At 34.9% G+C, this 19,227-nt stretch overlaps 1 protein-coding gene across 14 annotated transcripts in view; it reads right to left on the minus strand.

Annotated features, from left to right (window-relative positions):
• CCDC171 (coiled-coil domain containing 171) overlaps positions 1-19,227 on the minus strand; it is a 467,560-nt gene that overhangs the window by 64,182 nt on the left and 384,151 nt on the right. For all 14 annotated transcript variants that reach the window (XM_054519835.2, XM_054519832.2, XM_054519828.2 and 11 more), the window contains one exon: positions 8,206-8,358. In XM_054519835.2, coding sequence (XP_054375810.2) covers positions 8,206-8,358 — 153 coding nt within the window. The remainder of the gene's footprint in view (positions 1-8,205; positions 8,359-19,227) is intronic.

Here is a 19,227-nt window from a genome sequence, read left to right on the forward strand (position 1 = left end):
ATGAGCACTGTTATGACATAAAATGCAGGTGAATTTTGAGAATAGGAAAAAAATGAAATTTGGAGTAAGGAAAATAAAGTAAAAGGAGTAAATATTTTGTAATGTAGTTGTCAGAGATATTACAGTGAGAGTTTCTCAAACAGTGCAATTTATCACAGCTTATATGCCACACAGCTGGCCCCTTCTCCAGTGTCATCTCTCACAATTCTCCATCTAATCCACTCTGCTTCAACCATGCTAGACATCTTTCAATCCCTTGAGCTTGCCATGCTTTCTCATGCCAACTCCGACTTAATCTTCATTTTTTTCAACTGAGACTTCAATTCCCCAAGCAGGCCTTTCCTCACCACAGCCCAAGTGAAGTCCCTCAGTTACATGCTCTGAAAGCACCCTATGCTTGTACTTTAACAGCCCTCTTTTAATTACTTGTACAATGGTTGTATTCTCCACTATATCTGAAGTGCCATGATGGTAAAGATTTGTCTTATTCCACATTGCAGTCTCATCGGAAAGCACCTGACAGGGAATCAGAGGTCTTGGCTTGTAATCTGATTGGTTTCTAATTAAAAGCCAGGGAGTTGAACTCCAGAATCTGTACTTTATACCACTGAAGTGCACTGTATAGCCTCTCTCAACAAATTGTCAAGGCTAACAGCTGTTTCAAAAAAATATTCTTAAAGAGCTAAAAACTCAATAATGAATATCAATAATCAACTAAGATAAGGTATATGAATGTTTGTGGAAGCAACTTACCTGGAGAAAAATACTTGAATTCTGTGTCAGTTTCTCTATCTACACAACACTAATATTAACAAATGATCCCTCTGCTATCCATAAAGTATAATTAAAATAAATGTGGTGAAATGTTATTTTGGAACTTAAGAGAAAGAGGATCCTTTTTTTTCATCTTAACTGAACCAAAATATCTAAACAATTCACTTTTATTAACAATATAATACCATCTGACAAGTATCAAATCTGACATAATCTGAACAATGATGCAAAGATATTTCTCCCCCAAAGACACTAATGGAATGGTCCTCTGAGCTGTAATTTATTATTTACTCATAAATAAAGTCCTATAAAATTAAAAACATACTGCTTAAACATACAGTGGAAATGAAGCAAATCAATACCATAGTTTGCAGCATCATAACTCACAGCAAAGTATTTGGGTTTGGCATTCTGTGTTTCAAGACTGAAGTATCATGTTTCTCCATAGCTGTGGGTGTGCTGGTCTCCAAACACCCACAAGTAATTGGTTGTGACTGCTGTACTGTTCTCTACTGGGCTGTATGGAACTCAAAAGCTCTTTACTCAAAGCCCTTTCTAGTTATTATAACTCAAGATAAAAGCTCTGGAGCAGTCCTAAGTTAATGGGCCAAAGACCAACATACTGGAAAAGTTAAAGTACTGGCAAGTGTACAATTGATGAGAAATCTTACATGAACTCTAGCATTATTATTGTGTTGCTAAAAAAACTGAAAATGTTACCTAAAGATGGATAGTTTTTAAAGATAATTATTCATGTCTACAATATGATCAATCTCTTTATATGCATTACAATGACATGACATATGTTTTTGATAAATAATGAATATTTATTTTGTATCTGGTGAAATTGCTGGATAGGATAGTAATGAGTACATACTGGCTGCCTTGATTCATTAAATAAGTCATAACAACAACAGGTAACGGTAACACAGTACTTATTATATGCTAAAAGCACTGATATAAGGGTTGTTTTAGTTCTTTTGCCTAAAAATAAAAAGATTTCCTCATAGTTAACTTATATTTCTTAAAATTATAGTATAGCTTAGCTGTAGGAAATATATATATCAGAAAATCTTTTTACACAAAGATAAGAGAATATTTATTGATCACCTACTAATATGCCAGACACTGTCTTTGTTTCGTCCTCATAACAACCCAACAATGTGGGAATTTTCATCTACTTATTACAAATATCAAAACTGATGATTAGAGTGTTTTAATGGCTAATGAGTAACAGTGTCAGAATGTACATCCAGGCCCGTCTGATTCTAAAGCCTTCTGTGAGAAGGGGAAAATGGCAGCTGGTTAATAGTTTTGAGAGTAGCCAAAATAAATATGAGAGAGATCAAGAAAGAGCATCAAGAACAAAATGGTCAGAAGTGGAATCAAATCAGATTATAAAGTAAAAAGCTGGAATTGGATGGTGCAAGAATGGATTGGGAACTGAGGAAGGTAAGGTTTGGAATGACTATTGCAAGCAGTCTTGGGCTCACTGGGTACAGGCTGTTTGGGTGAGTTGGGTGGCTTTAATTAAGAAGGGGAATGGAACTAAAATAACAATACATTTCCTATTATACAAAATGATAATTTCATTCATTAAACATATGTACTATCCATAAGACCCAAGTCAACATAAAATATATATTTTGATTGCTCTTCCCACTTTACAAGGTGTCAAATTGCTATACAATCTTCAGAGACTCCTACACATACATTATCTTCTCAGCACTTTCTTCTGACAATGTTAGAATGTACTCTTCTCTCATTTGCGCATCCACAGATTTTTTATATGCCTATTTTTGTGATTGGCTTATGTCTCTGTTTCCCCAGCTAGAAGAGGAACTCACAAGGGCAGAGATCATGTCTTATTCACCTCTGTCTCCATATCTCAAATAATGTCCACTTAATGATTATTTCTATATTGTTAAATACAGGTAGAAAATGGTCTATGCAATAAGGAACACAGAGATGTGTGAGTTCCAAAGGAAAGGAAATGAGTACACATTCAGTGCTTTTCAGAGGTGATGGTACAAAGTACTACCTATATGTCCCTGATGCTCAAACCATCTATGTCAGTGGATATTAACATTCCAAAACATTAGATTAAGGGAAACTCAAACTCAACATACTCGAAACTAAATTCATAATATTCTCCCCATTCCACTGTTTTCTTTATCAGTAAATGAGATCATTGATCCATTTCCAAAAGCAAAAAACTAGGAATTGTCCCAGGCACACCATTTTCTCTCGTTCTTCATGTCTAGCTGGTTCCTCACACTGTAGCCAAAGTGATCTTTTTTAAAATGCAAATCTGAGCTCATTCCTCCTTTAAAATTTTTCAGTGAGTTTTCCTTTGCTCTTAGGAAAAAGAACAAAGTCTGACCTCTGCCCTTTTCTCCAGACCATTCTTATATTAGACCTCTCTCGCCTTTGCTTTCTTCCGCCAGCCACACTGGTCTTTCTCAGTTTCTTCTTTCCATCACAGAAACTTTGTAGAAGTCACCACTCCCCTTTTCCTGATCTAGATCACTGTTCTTTTGCATCATTGGATAATTCCTACCCAATCTTCAGACACTAGCTCAAGCATCACTGACTCTGAAAATGTTTTACTCATACCCTAGTCTAGGACAGCCCCATTGTTTAAAAAACTCATAATCAGTCAAGTTCTTTCCTTTCAGTGCATTGTCTTGGTTAGTAATTACACATTATTTAGTGTGATTATATGAAAAATAATTCCACTTCTAGATTTTAAGTTTATGAGAACAAGGATTGTCTGTTTTGGTTCATATGATATCTCCAAGAACAGAACTGTGCCCACCAAAAAGCACATGCTTAATAAATTTTGAATTAATAGATAAAGAAAAGAATTAATAATACAAAGAAGGCAGAGCACAAGTAAGCAGAGGCCTGGGAGTCAACAAAGGAAAAGCAGACATGTGAAACAAACGAGATGAGTGTTTAAAGAAGAAAGGAGTAGCTAAAGACCTGATGTTGCATAAAAATTGAAAGGGATGGAAAGGAACTAATGGATAGAGCAAGCATAAAATTATTGGTGACTTTTGAAAAATAGTCTCAGCAGAATGACAGACTCAAAAGTCAGATGGTAGCAAAGCTCAAGAATAAATGGAAAGTGAGTATACAGAAGCAAGTATAGATTACTTTTTAAGAATGTATCAATGAAAGGAGAGGAAAACAGGCTGCAGAAAGGAGCAGAGAGCTCAGTCACTGGAATATGCTAATGGTGATCAAAGAAGAGGAGTTACATGCTCAAGGCTATAGTAGGAAGCAGGATAAAATGATGAAATTTGTAGTTGAAAGTGTTAGATTAGTAAATAATCTTTTCCTGTGGTATAATCCAATGACTTTCTATCAAGATAATGATGATTAGAATAATAGCTGACTTTTTTTTTTTTTTACTAAGTGTGAGGCAAGGTCCTAAGTACTTTAACACTTCTCACTAGACTGCCCAACATCTCTATTAGGTAGCAATATCATTATCCCCATTTTACAGATGAAAGCCCTGACATGCAAGCCACATAGTTAGCAACTGACAGAACTAGAATCTGAATCCAAACTTATTTGACTTCTATGGCACACACTATTAACTGGTTAACACAATATCCACTCCTTCCTAACTCCCTTGTCCCTTAACTTATTTCAGCTACGTGTGGCCACATGACCCATTTCCAGCTATTGGAACATAAGCAGAAACCTGTTTGGAGCTTCTTCAGAAGATTTTCCCTTCTTTGAAATATATAAATATTAAATATATGTTTTTAAAAGGAAAAGCCTTTTAAGGTGTGTATAGAGATCTGTCTACATACCTATATCTATATATCTATATACATGCCTTTGGAGGAACATATATAACTGAGTAACACATATATATATAAGCTGTTGTTGGGCTATCCCATCCTTCTGACTTGAATGTTACTACAAATTCTAGATCTGGGCTGCAATCTTATGACAATGAGGGAGTAAGCAGAGAAATTACAGAAAAGTTGAGCCACTAAACTAATAACAATAACCACCTACTTCTAGACTTCCTGTAATGTGAGAAAAAAAGTACTCTACTTTTTAATTGAAAGATGAAATTGCATGTATTTATCATGTACAACATGTTTTCAAGTATACATACATTGTAAAATTGTTAGATCTAGCTATTAACAAATGTAATACCTCACATAGGTATCGTTTTTATGGTAGGAACCCTTAAAATTCACTCTTTGCACTTTTCAAGAATACGTCTTTATTAACTATAGTCACCATGTTGTACAATAGAGATCTAGAACTTATTTCTCCTACCTAACTGTAATTATATATTCTCTGACCAACAACTCCCCATTGCTCTCTCTCCCCTATCCACTCCATCCTCTGGTAACCACCAATCTGTTCTCTACTATGAGATTACTTGTTTAGATTCTACATATGAGTGAGATGCAGTATTTGTCTATGCCTGGCTTATTTCATTTAACATAATGTCCTACAGATTCATCCATGTTGTCGTAAATGACAAGATTTTGTTCTTTTTTAAGACTGAATAGTGTTTATTATGTATATATACCATATTTCCTTCATCCATCCATCCATTGATGGACACTTAGGCTGATTATATATCTTGGCTATTGTGAACAGTGCTGTGATAAACATAGGAGCACAGATATCACAACTCTGAAACTACTAGAAGAAAGCATGGGGGAACTCCATGCCATTGTTCTTGGCAATGATTTTTTGGGATATGATCTTAAAAATTATATGCAATACAACCAAAAACAGACAAATGAGATTAAATCAAACTAAAAAGCCCTGCACAGCAAAGGAAACAATCAGCACAGTGAAGAGACAACCTACAGGATGGGAGAAAATATTTGTAAGCTATACATGTGACAGGGATTAATATCCCAAATATGTAAGGACCTCTAAGAATAGCAAGAAAACAAATAACTTGATTTTTAAAATGGGCAAAAGACCTAAATAGACATTTCTCAAAAGAAGACATACAAATGGACTTGTATATGAAAAAATGCTCAATATCACTAATCTTCGGGGAAATGCAAATGAAAACCACAATGAGATATCACCTCACTCCTGTTACAATGGCTGTTAACAAAAAACAAAAGATAAGTGTTGGTGAAGATGTGGAGAAAAAGGAATCTTTGCACACGCTGGTTGTAGAAATGTAAATTAGTACAGTCATGGAAAACAGTATGAAGGTTCCTCAAAAAATTAAAACTAGAACTATCATGTGATCCAGCAATCCCACAACTGGGTATATATCCAAAGGAAATGAAATCAGTAGGTCAAAGAGATATGTGCACTCCTCTATTTTTTAAATTGTGCTAGTCAAATATTCTGTTATTTACACTTGATAGTATTCCTAATGGATATACCTCCAAAGCCCATGCTCTTACCCACCAAACAATATTGCCTCTCATCTATGAAATACAAAGACCAAGGTTTGTTTTTCTACTTCCTTTAGAGAGTTCTTAAAAAGTTCAAGTTAGTAAATGCATATACAAATATCTTTAAAAAATAAAAACCATTACACAAGTTTATTATTTTTAAAACAGTGATTCTCAACTAAGGGAAAAGACAGGAGAGCACACATCCTGTCGAGACACAGAATTGGGCAGCATTCTCCTAAAAGGATACATCAGAATCACCTGGGGGAATGTTTCGCATTCTATAGATGAAGAATCACTACCAAGTGAACCACCTCTTCTAAATGAAATGATGAATGTATCCTGTAGATATGTTCAAAGGGGAAAAATGTTGAAAAGTAGAGTTTTGGTATGATTGTGAAGTATATTAAACACACTTTCATTAAGATATCAGTAGCATAAGAATTGGTAAAAATTTTTTGAACTCACGGAGAAACAATCTCACCTTACCAAGTTTGGTCTTCTTAAAATACAAGTAATTGTTTTCATATTAAGTAACAGTAAAAAGTAATAATAGTACAACCCAACAAAGCCGATACAACTTAAACAGTATAATGTAAAATTAACCAATCAAATCAGAGACAGCAAGAAGAAATATGAAAAAGGCTAGAATAAATTCCAAATACTCCAAAATTTTAAAAAGTTTCCTCTTCATTTTAATTTCTCTTGTTGGAGGTCAAATTTACTAATCTCTCATTAAGAAATTAACAAAGTCATTTTAAAAACTGAACTCACAACTCTGGTCCCAAATAACTGTCTTTTTACATTTACTGGATAAATTACTCATACTTTTCACTCAATAAATATTGAGCACCTACTATAAGCCAGACTGCTCTTGGAACTGGAAAGTCTTAACAGCAATGAAGCAAACACTGAAAACTGCCTTTCTTTATGGAACCTACATTCTACTGAGGAAGGAGCAAACAAACAATATGCAAATAAATAAAATGCACCATATGTCAGTTTGATGATAACTGCTAAAGGGAAAAAAATAAAATAAGAAAGGTGGAAGGTAGACAGGAAATATGGGGCAAAAGAGAGACAGAGAGTTTTTCATGGGGCAGGGAGGGTTGATGGTTGTGATTTTGAATACCCTGGTTACAAAGAATTTATTTGGATGCTGGCACTTGAGCCAAGACCAGAAGGTGAGGAATCAGATCACAGCCATGTATCTATTTGTTTTAATGCTAACTCTTTTTCTGTTGAATGCAGCATTTGAAGTGGGTCAAGAGCGGAATAGCAAAATGATACTGTTTTTCTTTATAAGTCACTGTAATCAAACCAAAAAAAAAATTAAAAAGACATTCCAATTATTGATAACCTTCTGAATCTATTGTTGACATATCAGCCTTTTGAGGGAAAGTTTAAATGTTTACTTATTCCTTTATGTCACAATACATTCATTTTTTAAAACTCCCCAAACATATACTTCAAGTAGAGAAATTTTTTTTTTTAGGGTTAAGTGAGCCCAAACTTCATCATGGGCTAAAATTTTAAGACATGAAAATAGCTGCTGAAACTGAATTTTAATCATATAGATGAATCACAACATGCATCTTTAGTTAGGCATGTATTATGGATAAGTCTAGTTTTCTACAGAGAATAATCACATGTTCTAATTACCATTTTGGTTATACGCATAATTAATAATATTCTGTCTTAATGGGACACACTGAATCTTCAGACAGTTGCAAGCTTTAACTATGCATACTGCCAAATCCAACTGTCAGCTGCACTGCCAAACACAAAGGAATCTTGATGTAGTGTTTTAGCATTGATAACAATATGCATATCTTTATACATAATACAATGAAAAAATTGCTTTTCTTCTTTCAAATTTTTCTCCACACAAATAATTTTATGTCACTTGATTGATCATTTACCCTAAATTACATATATTGGCAAATGATCTTATGAACACTAAAAACATAAATGTAAATGTAACCCAAGATTCAAAAAGTTATAAAAATATTCTTAGACAAGGACTTACTGATTGTAAACTTGCATTTTCACGTAAACAAGCTGTGTGAAGTTCTGATTTCAAGGCCGCAATGTGACTTCGATGAGATGTCATTTCCTTCTCTAATGTCGTGATTCTAGTGCTTGCAAGTTGGTAGACATCCATGAAACTTTTAATCATAGCCTTAAGAAATAAAAATAATGTCACATATAATTCAAATAAATATGTCCCCAAAGGAGAATTTCCATAATTTGAAAGCAAAATCATTAAAATTTTAAAATAAACAACTTTTCATCTTTCTTTAAAATAATAAAGCTAAACCTCACATTTTATATTGAGAACAGTGACTATTTTAAGAACGTTTGTGAGAAAATAATTGAGACTTCATTCCAGAGTATTTATTTAAATAAGATGTACTTTGATCTATTGTGTTTAAAATTTAGAATGCGGTTTTAAAAGATGGCACAGTTATTTTCTGTAGTAAAGTTAAATTCAAGGTGTAATTTGACCTAAATTTCCATCTTAAGAGAGATGCAATCTTAATGGGTATACAAATAAGATATTTCAAAATAAGCTGAGTTAGTAAAATTTTTAATCTACCTAAAAAACAAATGTTTTGAAATAAAAGGAGCTAAAATAATCTTGTGATTTTTAAGAGTAAATGTGATTCCTATTTTGTAAGAAAAGTATAATTATGTTGATTCATGTAACATAGAAATGCCCTCACATTGGACTATACATAATAAAACAACATAAGCAAGTTCTGGTAACTTATTATCTCCTCTAAACAGTACCATATTTAGGGAATTATTGTATCACAGTTTAATCATATTTTATAGAATTTTTCTTCTAAAGCAATTTGTAATGAATTTTAAGTCCAGGATACTATTATGTCTTTTTAAAAAAGACTTTCAAAATAACTCAAATATAGCAAAATAAATCCCATATTTCAAAGACATTTTCAAAAGTAATATTGTATTGTTTACAAGAAAAATGTTCCTACAACAGCCACAACTTAGTATAAAGGTAGACAGTCTGAGAATTTGCAAATTACATTCTATCTTAAGGTTGTGAATTAGGAAAGCTTTGAGAAATTATATATTTGAGCAGTTGTGAATGCATGTGAAAAATAATTTAGTGAACAAAGAGTAAGAAACAATATAGTAAATGTATGCAAAACAGAGGTAAGTTAGTTACTTGCAGGTAAGAGTAAGAAAATTCAGGAAAATACAGTATTCTACCTTACGTTGTGTAAATACTTAATGATTATCAGAAAGACTGAAAAAAGTTTTAATGAAGAATTCTGGCTACATCTAATAGCTGCCATTTACCAAGTACCTACTGGAGCTTTGTTGTTGTCTTGCATTTATTAATTTAGTCCTAATGACGACTGCAAGACAGGTAAGCATTGCACATCTTTCAGGTGAGTCAGCCCAGAGGTGTGGTACAAATAGGTAAAATTTGAATCTAATTCTTTTTCCAAATCTTAATTTTTGTTTGTTTTTGTTTTTGTTTTCTCAGTATGGGTACATGAAATTCAGCAATCTCTTATTTTGGTCTTTTTTTTTTTTTTTTTTAGACAGAGTTTCACTCTTGTTGCCCAGGCTGGAGTGCAATGGCACGATCTTGGCTCACTGCAACCTCCGCCTCCTGGGTTCAAGCAATTCTTCTGCCTTAGCCTCCCAAGTAGCTGGGATTACAGGCATGTGCCACCATGCCCAGCTATTATTTTGGTCTTAAAATTTCACTCCTATCAGAATATAGGAGTGAATAAATGCTATTCATAAATAACCATAATTATTCAGTATTTGCAGTCTTGTGATGTTGATTATTGCATAAAGTAAGTTATTGCAGTAAATGATGCTTTAGAAAGCAATTTTCTCTCATCAGTTTTGTCCTTATTCAGCCTTACACAAAAAAAGGCATAGTTCTGGGCTTAATTGTGATGTAATTAAAATTATTGAGTGAACATTTTGGCTCATATTTTATGACATTGTAGTTCATCCCCATGGTCAATTTAAGGTAGAGTTCTTACAATATATTACTTTCAATATAGGTATTTTATTAATAAGAATTTATTTCAGTTGGACTTTAAATGAGTGGTTTTACTGAGTGATTGTATGATTCTATAAATAAAATTTTAATTGAACATCAAAAAAAAAAAAAGAAAGAAAGAAAATTCAGACCTTTTGGCCTAATAAATTCTTATTTGCACTCAAAAAACCAGCTCAGATCTTTTTCAAGAATCCTCTTGTGAGCCCAAAAAAGGCAGTGTTAACTTCTATCCTGGTTTTCTGTGGATCCTTCATGCCTGCTTCTACTGTTGCATATTATTGCTTTAGTAGAAATTTATTAGTTTACATGTTTATCTTCTTTACTAGACTGAGGAGCTACTTAAGGCCAGATACTCTGCCTGTACATATTTGGAGCTTCAGGGATAGTGAGTACTTGTTTGAATGACTGCTTGAATTAATGACTGTTTTGAAGAATGAATGGATGAAACATTAGAAAAGATAAAAACCATAAGTTGAAACCATATATTGTTATAAAATACCTTCTACGAAAGGGTGATGATGTTTGGGAAAGTATAATCTTAACACCTAATCTAATGAATAAATTATTAATAATACTCTGTTCAAGTTGAAAAAAAGCAGAAGCGTAACTATAGGCCAGGCATAAAAGGGTGAAGTACACAAATGTGAATTTATTAACCAACACTACATAAGCATTATATGACTTCTTACCTGGGAATATCTGACATATCCTAACCTATCTTCCTTTGAATCATTTCAAGGCAAGTTTATAGCTAATACTAATATAAACTATCTCTGTATCTCAAAAGTATGTGAAAATCAGAAACTTGAATTACATCTGTTTTTTCCTATGTCAAGTCTCTCTCAATTCTTATAAATTCATGTATCTTCTCCACTGAGATAGTAGACCGGAAATCACAAGTCCTGGGTTTTTTTTTTTTTTTTTTTTTTTCTGATTCTTACTTTGATTCAATTCTATGTTGTTGGGAAATGCCACATAATCCCTCTGAGCCTCCATCTCCTCCATCTATAAAATGGGAAAAAGAGTCGTTTTCTTGTCTACTTCCAAAATTGTTGTAAGGCTCAGAAAATTAAAATAGCTAATGTTTACTAGGGATTTACTGAAGTGCAGGGACCATGTAGCATATTACATGCTTAATTTCATTTATCTTTACAGTAACCACATGGAGTAGATACTTTTTTTAACCTAGTTTTTCAGAGCAAAACACAGGAGCTTGGAGGGATTAAATAACTAGTCCGAGTTTACCATTAGTTGCACAATGGTCAGGATACAAATCCAAGTATTTCTCATGCAAACCCACTCTCTTAACCCTTCACCTATATTGCATTTAATATAAGAAAGCACTCTAAAAATGGTAAACTATTGAATTTCATTGTAGTATTATTACTATTGTTCTATTTTTAAATTCTCCACTAAAATCTAAATGAGACAATCTGAAATATGTGGTTCTTAGATATCTACTTTTATTGTCTAAGGACCTAAAATGTACAAAAGGCTGAAACCTGCATAAATGCTTATTGAATGATAAGAAAGTTCCCTTCCATCAGTAATAGGCTCCTGGATTATTATTTCACTGTAAGTCACAAGAGAATTGACCTTTAATATTTTAGGATTAAAAGTTCCACATTTTAAAAGTTATCCCATTTTCTAAACTTGGAGAAACACATTTTATGAATTTCATCTTTATGACATTCTAAAAGGAATAAATAATATAAACGATATTCCTTCAAATTTGCCTTTAAAAATAAATTTTTTGAGAAGTAATGTCAGAAATTTTATATAGTGGATAACTCTTCCTTGATCTACTTTTAATAACTAAATTCTAATATTCAGTGAAATATTAATATAAACCACATATTACTTCTTTATAACACTAAAAAGAATATAATAATCCAATTTTTCTTAGGATTTCAAATCTTAAACATTCCAACTCTCTTAAAGTAGTATTTTCATTTGAGACACAAAATAAAATTTGTATAATAGTGCACATGATACTTTTTCAGAGCAGCAAGGTACAATGATCAATACAGAAAGCAGGTTTCATGTTACTAATATGTATAAAATATACTATGCTCTTCTAAACAAAAGTCTCCTTCAAAACTGGAAGGTATGAGGAGTATCACTGAAATGGCAATTATTCAAAGAAGCCACACATATTTTGAAGAATAAAGAATGTTAACTTCCAGCATTAATAAGTGATTCAAACTATATAGGAAAGCATACCAATGAAAAATTCAACTCTTTAATACAAAAGAAAGTTGGCAGAAGAAATGGAAATGACAGTCTGAATTAACTGAGGGAGTAGAAGAAACAGGGAGTAAGCATCTACCGACCCCTGTATCAATCTCCTAAAGTCTAACCCTCTACAACATACCCTGTTCCTTTATTAAAAGATCACATTATTTTACATTAGGAAACAATGACAAAACAGCATGATATTATATACAGCAAGTCCAGGATTTGAGAACTTATCCTGCTGTCATCCTTGGCCCCAGGGGCTTATTTTGACTATACCATGCAGTGAGATCTGTATCGCAGTGAGACTTGGTTAGTATATGAAGAACAAAAGACAGTTTCTGAACAAGAATAGCCTCTGTTTTAGGCATAATCTATAGTGTTTATAATTGACAGTAATAAGACGAGGGAATTCAAACATAAAATTCCACATCTATCCATTTTTTAAAAGTATATGTGCATTAGAATATAAAAAGTTATAAGATACAAACAGATGTATGTCACTTGAAGACTAGAACACCATTTATATTACTTGTTATGTACATATTATTAAGTAGTTTAGACTGACTTCAAATTTGAACATCAGGAACAATGGGATAGTTGGGGGCCTGATATTAAGAGAAGAAGAAAATAGTGGAAAATATCATAAAGCCTACATGCCAAAATATCAAATCTTTTATCTACATTTTTGAGTAATTGGAAAGCAAAAACCTCTAACACTTCGACTTTAATTCATATAATTATAAACATACTTCATTTCTATATCTTACGTAAATATATTGTGTAAAACACATATGCCAGATATACTAAATATGTGAAATGTAATACATTCTCACAAAATCAGGATAAAAATTCATACCTTATAACATTTTATAGAAATTAAATGAGTATTAATACATGAAATGAGCTTAAACTACCTGGCATATAATAAAGGCTCAGGTAAATGTTACCTGTAATAATGATATCAAATAGGAAAATTACTATTTTCTCTCATAAAAGAAAGATTCAATATTTCTGAGAGGTGTAAATTATTAGACATAATGTGAATATTTTAAATATAAAATATTTAAATATTTATTTCTCTTTGATAATAAAAGTTACTATTTATTATGTCATTCCTAAGGAAGAAGATCTCACAATGATAACATGGTTATGCTCAACAAAATGCTAGCAAATAGAATCCAACAGCACATCAAAAAGATAATACACTATAATCAGGTGAGATTTACTGCAGGAATGCAAGGATGGTTCAACATATGTAAATCAACAAACATGATATATCACATAAACAGAATTAAGGACAAAAACCATAAGATCATCTCAATAGATGCAGAGAAGGCATTTGGTAAAATTCAGTATACCATCATGATAAAAATCCTCAAAGAACTAGGCAGAGAAGGAAGAGGCCTCAACATAGTAAAGGGCCTATATGACAAACCCAACATTATACTTAATGAAGAAAAGTTGAAAGCATTCTAAGAATTGGAACAAGAAAAGGACGTCCATTGTTTGCCACTTTTATTCAACACAGTACTGGAAGTCCTTGACAAAGCAATCAGGCAAGAGGAAAAAATAACAGGTATCTTAATTGGCAAACAGGAAGTTAAATTATCCCTGCTCACTGATGATATATTCTTCTATCTAGAAAATCCTAAAGAATCCACCAAAAAACACTTAGATTTGATAAATTCAGTAAAGTTTCAGGATGCAAAATTAATGTACACAAATCAGCAGCATTTCCATACACCCATAATAATCTACCTGAGGGCAAAATCAAGAAGGCTATCCAATTTACAATAGTTATAAAAAAAAACACTAGGAATATATTTAACGAAAGATGGAAAGATCTATAGGTAGAACTACAAAACACTGATGAAAGAAATTGTAGATGAGATAAACTATTGGAAAAATATCCAATGATCATGAATTGGAAGGATTAATATCATTAAAATGACCATATTGCCCAAAGCAATCTACAGATTCAATGCAATCTCTATCAAATTACCGATGTCATTTTTCAAAGAGTTAGAAAAAACAATCCCAAAATTCATATAAAACAAAAATAGAGGATTCCTGGCAAGATGGCTGAATAGGAACAGCTCCAGTCTGCAGCTCCCAGCAAGACCAATGCAGAAGGTGGGTTATTTCTGCATTTCCAACTGAGGTACCTGGTTCATCTCACTGGGGCTGGTTAGACAGTGGGTACAGCCCACAGAGGGTGAGCAGAAGCAGAGTGGGTCATCGCCTCACCCGGGAAGCACAAGGGGTCAGGGAACTCCCTCTCCAAACCAAGGGAAGCCATGAGGGACCTGACGTGAGGGATGGTGCTATCCGGCACAGATACTACGCTTTTCCCACAGTCTTCACAACCCAGACCAGGAGATTCCCTTGGATGCCTACATCACAAGGGCCCTGAGTTTCAAGCACAAAACTGGGCGGCCATCTGGGCAGACACCAAGCTATCTGCAGGAGTTTTTTTCATACCCCAGTGGCACCTGGAACACAGCAAGACAGAACTGTTCACTCCCCTGGAAAGGGGCCTGAAGCCAGGGAGCCAAGTGGTCTTGCTCAGAAGATCCCACCCCCATGGAGCCCAGCAAGCTAAGATCCACTGGCTTGAAATTCTTGCTGCCAGCACAGCAGTCTGAAGTCAACCTGGGATGCTCAAGCTTGGTGGGGGGAGAGATGTCTGCCATTACTGAGGCTTGAGAAGGCAGTTTTCCCCTCACAGTGTAAACAAAGCCTCCAGGAAGTTCAGACTGGGCAGAGCCCACTGCAGTTCAGCAAAGCCACTGTAGCCAGACTGCCTCTCTTGATTCCTCCTCTCTGGGCAGGGCATCTCTGAAAGAAAGGCAGCAGCCCCAGTAGGGGCTTATAGATAAAACTCCCATCTCCCTGGGACAGAGTACCTGGGGGAAGCGGGGCAGCTGTGGGCACAGCTTCAGTGGACTTAAACGTTCCTGCCTGCCAGCTCTGAAGAGAGCAGCAGATCTCCCAGCACAGCACTCGAGCTCTGCTAAGGGACAGACTGCCTCCTCAAGGGGGTACCTGACCCCCATGCATCCTGACAGGGAGACATCTCCCAGCAGGGGTCGACAGACGCCTCATATACAAGAGCTCCGGCTGGCATCTGGCAGGTGTCCCTCTGGGACAAAGCTTCCAGAGGAAGGAGCAGCCAGCAATCTTTGCTGTTCTGCAGCCTCTGCTGGTGATACCTAGGCAAACAGGGTCTGGAGTGGAATCCCAGAAAACTCCAGGAGACCTGCAGAAGAGGGACCTGACTGTTAGAAGGAAAACTAACAAACAGAAAGCAACTGTATCAACATCAACAAAACGAAAAAGCATGCAAAAACTCCATCCGAAGGTCACCGACAGCAAAAACCAAAGGCAGACAAATCCACTAAGATGAGGAAAAACCAGCTCAAAAAGGCTGAAAATTCCAAAAACCAGAATCCCTCTTCTCCTCCAAAGGATCACAACTCCTCGCCAGCAAGGAAACAAAACTGGATGGAGAATGAGTTTGACAAATGGACAGAATTGGGCTTCAGAAGGTAGGTAATAACAAACTGCTCTGAGCTAAAGGAGCATGTTCTAACCTAACACAAGGAAACTAAGAACCTTGATAAAAGGTTAGAGGAATTGCTAACTAGAATAACCAGTTTAGAGAAGAACATAAATGACCTGATGGACCTGAAAAACACAGCACAAGAACTTCGTGAAGCATACACAACTATCAGTAGCCAAATGGATCAATCAGAAAAAAGGATATCACAGGTTCAAGATCAACGTAATGAAATGAAGTGTGAAGACAAGAATGGAGAAAAAAAAATGAAAAGGAACTAACAAAGCCTCAAAGAAATATAAGACTATGTGAAAAGACCAAATCTATGTTTGACTGGTGTACCTAAAAGTGACAGGGAGAATGGAACCAAGTTGGAAAACACACTTCGGGATATTATCCAGGAGAACTTCTCCTAGCAAGACAGGCCAACATTCAAATTCAGGAAATATGGAGAACACGACAAAGATACTCCTTGAGAAGAGCAACCCCAAGACACATAATTGTCAGATTCACCAAGGTTGAAATGAAGGAAAAATGTTAGAGGTAGCTAGAAAGAAAAGTCAGGTTACCCACAAAGGGAAGCCCATCAGCCTAACAGCATATCTCTCTGCAGAAACCCTACAAGCCAGAAGACAGTGGGGGCCAATATTCAATATTATTAAAGACAATAATTATCAACCCAGAATTTCATATCCAGCCAAACTAGGCATCATAAGCAAAGGAAACATAAAATCCTTTATAGACAAGCAAATACTGAGAGATTTTGTCACCACCAGGCCTGCCTTACAAGAGCTCCTGAAGGAAGCACTAAATATGGAAAGGAAAAACTGGTACCAGCCACTGCAAATGCAAACCAAAATGTAAAGACCATTGACATTATGAAGAAACTGCATCAACTAATAGGCAAAATAACCAGTTATCATAATGACAGGATGAAATTCATACATAACAATATTAACTTTAAATGTAAACAGGTTAAATGCCCCAATTAAAAGGCACAGATTGGCAAATTGGATAAAGAGTCAAGAACTATTGGTGTGCTGTATTCAGGAGACCCATCTCACATGTAAAGACACACACAGGTTCAAAATAATGGATGGAGGAATATTTACAAAGCAAATGGAAAGCAAAAAAAAAAAAAAAAAAAAAAAACAAAAAACAGGGTTGTAATCCTGGTCTCTGATAAAACAGACTTTACACCAACAAACATCAAAAAAAGACAAAGAAGGGCATTACATAATGGTAAAGGGATCAATACAGCAAGAAGAGCTAACTATCCTAAATATATACGCACCCAATACAAGAGCACTCAGATTCATAAAGCAAGTTCTTAGAGACATACAAGGAGACTTAGACTCCCACACAATAATAGTGGGAGACTTTAACACCGCACTGTCAATATTAGACAGATGAACAAGACAGAGAATTAACAAGGATATTCAGGACTTTAACTCAGCTCCAGACCAAACAGAACTAACAGACATCTAGAGAACACTCCACCCGAAATCAACAGAATATACATTCTTCTCAGAATCACATAGCACTTATTCTAAAATCAACCACATAATTGGAAGTAAAACACTCCTCAGCAAATGCAAAACAGAAATCATAACAAGTCTCTCAGACCACAGGGCAATCAAATTAGAACTCAGGATTAAGAAACTCACTCAAAACCGCACAACTACATGGAAACTGAACAACTTGCTACTGAATGACTACGGGGTAAGTAACAAAATTAAGGCAGAAATAAATAAGTTCTTTGAAACCAACAAGAACAAAGACAGAATGTATCAGAATCTCTGGGACACAGCTAAAGCAGTGGTTAGGGGAAAATTTATAGCACTAAATGCCCAAAAGAGAAAGTGGGGAAGATCTAAAATCAACACCCTAACATCACAATTAAAAGAACTAGAGAAGCAAGAGCAAACAAATTCAAAAGCTAGCAGAAGACAAGAAATAAGTAAGATCACAGCAGAACTGAAGGAGATAGAGACACAAAAAACCCTTCAAAACCTCAATGAATCCAAGAGCTGGTTTTCTGTAAAGATTAACAAAATATATAGACTGCCAGCCAAACAAGTAAAGAAGAAAAGAGACAAGAATCAAATAGACACAATAACAAATCATAAAGGGGAGATCACCACTGCTCCCACAGAAATACAAACTACCATCAGAGAATACTATAAATACCCCATGCAAATAAACTACAAGATCTAGACAAAATGGATAAATTCCTGGACACATATACCCACCCAAGACTAAACCAGGAAGAAGTCGAATCCCTGAATGGACCAATAACAAGTTCTGAAATTGAGGCAGTAATTACCAACCAAAAAAGCCCAGGACCAAACGGATTCACGGTTGAATTCTACCAGAGGTACAAAAAGGAGCTGGACCATTCCTTCTGAAACTATTCCAAACAACAGAAAAAGAGGAACTCCTCCCTAACTCATTTTATGAGACCAGTATCATCCTGATATCAAAACCTGGTGGAGACACACACAAAAAAAGAAAATTTCAGGCCAATATCCCTGCTGAATATCAATGTGAAAATCCCCAATAAAATACTGGCAAACCGAATCCAGCAGCACATCAAAAAGCTTATCCACCATGATCCAGTTGGCTTCATCCCTGGGACGCAAGGCTGGTTCATCATATGCAAATCAATAACTGTAATCCATTACATAAACAAAACCAATGACAAAAACCACATGATTATCTCAATAGATGCAGAAAAGGCCTTCAATAAAATTAAACACCCTTTCATGCTAAAAACACTCAATAAACTAGGTACTGATGGAACCTATCTCAAAATAATAAGAGCTATTTATGACAAACCCACAGCCAATATCATACTGAATGGGCAAAAACTGGAAGCATTCCCTTTGAAAACTAGCACAAGACAAGGATGCCCTCTCACCCCTCCTGTTCAACATAGTATTGGAAATTCTGGCCAAGGCAATCAGGCAAGAGAAAGAAATAAAAGGTATTCAAATAGGAAGAGAAGAAGTCAATTACCTCGGTTTGCAGATGACATGATTGTATATAAAAAAAACCCCATCGTCTCAGTCCCAAAACTCCTTAAGCTGATAAGCAACTTTAGCAAAGTCTCTGGATACAAAATCAATGTGCAAAAATCACAAGCATTCCTATGCACAATAATAGACAAACTGAGAGCCAAATAATGAGCAAACTCCTAT

This window comes from Pongo abelii, chromosome 13 (assembly GCF_028885655.2).
Source record: "Pongo abelii isolate AG06213 chromosome 13, NHGRI_mPonAbe1-v2.0_pri, whole genome shotgun sequence".
NCBI classification, from domain to species: Eukaryota; Metazoa; Chordata; class Mammalia; order Primates; family Hominidae; genus Pongo; species Pongo abelii.